We start from the raw sequence: 5361 nt of genomic DNA, 5'->3' as shown, positions 1-5361 counted from the left end.
ACGTTGCATAGGGTGGGTGCTAGGTGAGAACAGCATTAGCGAGATCAGCATTATTTAAGGCTAGAGTGTCCATTCACCAGTCTAACAACAACTGGGAAGAAGCTGTATCTGAACCTGCTGCTCCATATGTTCAGGCTTCTGTATCCTCTGCTTCACAGAAGAGATTGTAGGAGATCATTACCAGGGTGCGATGGATCTTTGATGTTGGCTGCCTTTCCATGGTAACGAACCATGTAGTATGTACTATCTACAGGATGCACTGCAGAAATTCACCAAAGGTCATCAGACAGCACCTTTCAAACCCACTACCACTTCTATCTAGAAGGACAAGGGCAGCAGATATATGGGACCACTACGACCTTCAAGTTCCCCACTAAGTCACTCACCATTCTGATTTGGAAATATATCACTGTTCCTTTTAATGTCACTGCGTCAAAATCTTGGAATTCCCTCCCTAATGGAAACTTGGGTCAACCTTCAACAGGAGGACCGCGGCAGTTGAAGACAGCACAGCACCACCACCTGAAAGGCAACTAGGGATGGGCAATAAGTGTTGGCCAGTGAGCGATGCTCACATCCCACAAAATGAATAAATAAAGAAAAAGTTTAGAAATTGGGTCCAAAGATGAAGGTTAGCTTTTGTGATGGTCTAGATTAGAGCAACCTCTCTCAAAACTAAAGAACTGATCATTTGACTTCAGAAAGAAGAACACACTCCTATCAATATTAACGAAACTGAGGTTGAGAGGGTGGACAGCATTAGTTCCTAAGTGTCTATAACCGACAATCTGTCCTGGACTTCTCATGTAGTTGTGATGGTCAAGAAAGCACACGGCTTCTTCTTCCTCAGGTGGCTCAGAAAACTTAGTATGTCCATAAGGACCCTCACCAACTTCTACAGATGCACCTTTGAGAACATACTGTACTGGTGCATAACTGCCTCGAATGGTAATTGCTCTGCCCAGGACCGTAAGAAACTACAGAAGGTGGTATGTGAAGAAAGCCTTTGGTATGCTTGCTTTTATTGGTCAGTGGATTGAGTCTTGGAGTTGGGATGTCATGCTGCAGCTATATAGGACATTGGTTAGGCTACTTTGGGAATATTACATTCAATTCTGGTCTGCCTGCTGTAAGAAAGTTATTAAACTTGAAGGGGTTTAGAAAAATTTATAAGGCTGTTTGCTGGGTTTAAGATTTTGAGCTATAGGGAGATGCTGAGGGGTTACCTTTATAAGAGGTTTATAAAACCATGAGGGGCATGGGTAGGATGAATAGCCAAGGTCTTTCAAGGATAGGGGAGTCCAAAGCTGGAGGGCACAGGTTTAAGATGAGAGGATAAAGTTTTAAAAGGAACCTTTTCAAAAAGAGGGAGGTGTATGTGTGATTAATATATTAATAGAATATATATATATATTTCCCAATTCTCATTACTTGCTTTGCTGAAAATTTGGCCCTTTGTGCAATTTGAATTTCTGAATTAATTATATCACAAATGCTGATTATTCAGATATATTCTTTATTTGGTAGAACTTAGATAATCATGCAGTTCATATTTAATCATTCATTTTATGAAACAGTGACTGAGTAATAATGTGTTTGTTTAAAGCAAACATCTTTAAGAAAGGGGAGTAGCAACTCTGATGATGTCATGTGTAACATGCTTTGCTATTTTTTGCAAGGTTTGTGCTTATCTGCCTTGCATTTATCGTGCTTGTGCTTCTTTTCTTTCTTCTTCTTCTTTTTTGGATCCCCATGCTGTTGGATGAAGGAATATATTAAATAAAACTGCACATTCTCTTCAAATAAAAATCAGTAAATCCAGATCGCAGCCATGGGACAGTGATGACACTTGGGGCAACACTGCCTGATGAACAAAAATCATGGCAGGTGGTGGTTCTCAGGCAGAGCCTACAAGCAATTAAAACTGTCACCTCATTCCACCTATAGTGGATTTAATTCATTTATTTTGACTTAATTTCCATTATGTCTGTTATCCCAAGTGTTTATTACGGTTTTCTTAAATGCAAAACTCACTAAGAATTTCTTTGTGGCTTTTGCTCCACTATCATATTGTTAGTGCCTTTTGCCATCGTAAGACATACCAAGACAGAGGATGAGAGAGTGAATTTACAAGCAGGTAATCTTTGGTTTTAGCTGCATAGAGATTTTAACCAAGCTTTTGTTCACAGGCTAATGAGGTAGGTTTCAAAGAACATCTTAAAGCAAGGTAGAGATATTTAGGAAGGAAATTCTAGCATCTCATTAACTGAAGATGTGGCTCAAGTAGTCGTAAGTTTGTTTTTTAAAGAAAACTCAATTTCAATAAAAGTCTAGAATCCAGAATGCAGTAATGCCCATGTTTATTGTTAGAAAAACCCATCTGGTTCACTAATATCCTTTAGGATGGGAAAACTGACATCCTTGCCTAGTCTGGCCTACATGTTACTCCAGATCCACAGCAATCAGATTGACACTCAATTGCTCTCTGGGCAATTAGAGATGGGCAATAATATAATCTCTTGACTGAATCGAAGAAAATTGTTGAACTGTAAGTTCTGGTGAGTGATCTATTTGTCAATAAAATTCTTTCCCCAAAGTTCAATTAAAACATCTCTCCCAAACTGAATTCTAAAATTATTAATATTTTATCTTTATAAAAAAATTTAAATGACCCAAATGCAAGGCTTCATGAAATAAGCATTACCAACATACAGAAACAGTAAGCAATAAAGGAAAACACTGAGCACTTTGCGTGCCTGTTAATGCTAAATGAAAGATTGAAACTATTATTCATTTGAACCAGTTGGGTTTATGGTCCAAAACAGGCAAGGCACAGATAAGCTATTTCAGGAAAGTACTACATGGAAAAATCAAAAACCGCAGAGTTGTATCTATTCTTTCTTTGCACCCTGTTCTAGCATCTCAAATACTCCCTAACATTGCTCCAACGATTATCTCTAACTCAGCTTTAAAGTAAGTTGTTGGCAGCAGCAAAATTTACAGGGAAAGGATATGATTTGTGTGTTCTAAATTAAGATTGTGGAGTAGAGTAAACAAGTTACTCTTTTCAAATACATCTTGTCTCTCGCCTAATAAAGGCTACCATCTGAATAATACAAACCAGCATTGTAACCTTTTAGTTAAATGAATGCTTTGAACAGTAGATTTACAGGTTTTATTGTCAATGGAATAAATAAATCAAAGAATAGAGCTACTGTATCGGATACTGGTGATTGTACAAAGCACGGTGACATTCTGACTGACATAGTATTCCTTATTAATGAGCCAATATTATTATGGTGAAGCCAACACAATCAGCATTTGTTTTTATGTTAAGGATAAATTACTTGCACAACACAATGTAGGATACAGCAGGGGCAGGGCTCAGATTAAGCAATCTGGCGCAAGCATTGTTTTTGGCTTTGGGATCAAATAAGTTTTGTCAAAAGGTGAAAGATGATGGGGAAATGAATGAGAAGAACGACAAAGTGCCATGGAGAAGGGAAAAAACAATAAGATGAGCACTGTGTCCCTACTGAAAGATGGATCTCTTCAATGTTTTTAGAACTTAAGCACATGTCCTTCGTCATTTGCTGAATAACGAGTCATCAATAGTTGTTTGTATTTGTGGAAGTGGAGCAGTGATAAATGGGTTTAGTGCCTCTAAAATAGTGGGTGGAAATGTCAAACAACAATTCAGCCAACAAACAGGAAGCCTTCACATTATTTTAGGACTGAAAATTCAATATTCAATGTCTTTATTTATAGTTAATGTTTGTGATGTTATTTGATGAGAATTTTTTATGCAGTAAAAACAAGTTAAATTAATTAATTTGCAAGTCACAAATACATTCATGTGTTGTTCACCAGTGTGAACTGGAGCTGATGAGCTGAATGGATTGTGTCTGTAAAATGAGTTTAGTCAAACTGCACTTGTATCTTTTACCTTCACTTTAGACACTGGGGAACTAAACACTTATGAATTACTTAGATCCAGAGTTTACTGCCAGAGTTGCTCATTTCCTTCAAGCTGTTTTGTCTCCATGTGAATCAAGTTGGTTCTGATGAAGAAATGAAAAGGGGCTAAAGGAGAAAGGTTTAAATGGAGTTAAGGCAAAAGGCCTACATGGACTAATGTTAGAAAAAAGGTTAGGCTAAGAATAGAGGTTCAAATGATTATGAACAAAGGTTCTTCTCAAATTGATTGAGGTCAGATTTTTTTAAAACAACCCTAATAAATGAGGTGAAGTAAAGAGAAAATTGTTTTTTCTCAAAAGCTGAGAAAACATTGGAGTCCATAGCCTGCACGGTCATTGGGAGAACGCACAGTTCCAAGCAGTGATGTCATTGCGTAGACTTTACATGTAATGTCAGGAGTAAATGTAATACTGCACATGCATAGGGAAGTGTGTCTGCTTTGAACTGGATTTCAGTGGTGAGCAGGTGGGGGCGACAAAGAGAGCCCAGGGGCCCTTTTCTTCTTCCGTCTCCCATGCTCTCCCCTAACTTCATCGCCCCATCTGGTTCTGTCCCGGATCCTGATCTTTTTCCGACATCCCTTCCTGGTCTTTCCAATCCCTTTCCCCTAGGTAACGTATGATGGGAGGGGATAGATGGTTCTGTTTTTTGTAAAAAAAACAAAGCTACCTTTTCCACCTACAAGTGTTTCCTTGGATCAATGCTTACAGGATGGCTTTTTGGAACAGCTTGTCATGGAGCCCACAAGAGAGCAGGCTATTCTGGACCTAGTGCTTTGTAATGAACCAGACTCTATAAAAGATCTTAAAGTAAGGCAACCCTTAGGAAGTAGCGACCATAATATGGTAGAGTTCAGTCTGGAGTTTGAAAGGGAGAAGGCACAATCGGATGTAATGGTGTTACAGTTGAATAAAGGTAATTATGAGGGCATGAGAGAGGAACTGACTAAAATAGACTGGAAGCAGAGGCTAACCGGGAAGACAGTAGAACAAAAATGGCAGGAGTTTGTAGGTATAATTGAGGACACTGTACAGAGGTTCATTCCCAAGAAAAGAAAGATTAACCGGGGAGGGATTAGACAACCTTGGCTGACAAAGGAAGTCAGGAAATGTATTAAAGAAAAAGAGAGATCCTATAAAGTGGCTAAGAACAATGGGAAATCAGAAGATTGGGAAGGATACAAAAGCAAACAGAGGATAACAAAGAGTGTAATAAGAAATGAGAGGATCAAATATGAAGGTAGGCTAGCCAATAATATTAGAAATAATAGTAAAAGTTTCTTTCAGGACATAAGAAACAAACGACAGGCAAAAGTAGACATTGGGCCACTTCAAACTGATGCAGGAAGCCGAGTGATGGGAGATAAGGATATAGCAGGAGAAC

At 38.5% G+C, this 5361-nt stretch overlaps 1 protein-coding gene across 2 annotated transcripts in view; it reads right to left on the bottom strand.

The window, feature by feature from the left end:
* Window positions 1-1496: 1496 nt before the first annotated feature.
* LOC122542903 (protein FAM133-like) overlaps window positions 1497-5361 on the bottom strand; it is a 17818-nt gene continuing 13953 nt past the window's right edge. For both annotated transcript variants that reach the window (XM_043681043.1, XM_043681044.1), the window contains exon 4: window positions 1497-1755. In XM_043681043.1, coding sequence (XP_043536978.1) covers window positions 1666-1755 — 90 coding nt within the window. In that variant the 3' untranslated portion in view covers window positions 1497-1665. The remainder of the gene's footprint in view (window positions 1756-5361) is intronic.

This window comes from Chiloscyllium plagiosum, chromosome 41 (assembly GCF_004010195.1).
Source record: "Chiloscyllium plagiosum isolate BGI_BamShark_2017 chromosome 41, ASM401019v2, whole genome shotgun sequence".
In the NCBI taxonomy this organism is placed as follows: Eukaryota; Metazoa; Chordata; class Chondrichthyes; order Orectolobiformes; family Hemiscylliidae; genus Chiloscyllium; species Chiloscyllium plagiosum.
This window is presented reverse-complemented; position numbering and strand designations above follow the sequence as displayed.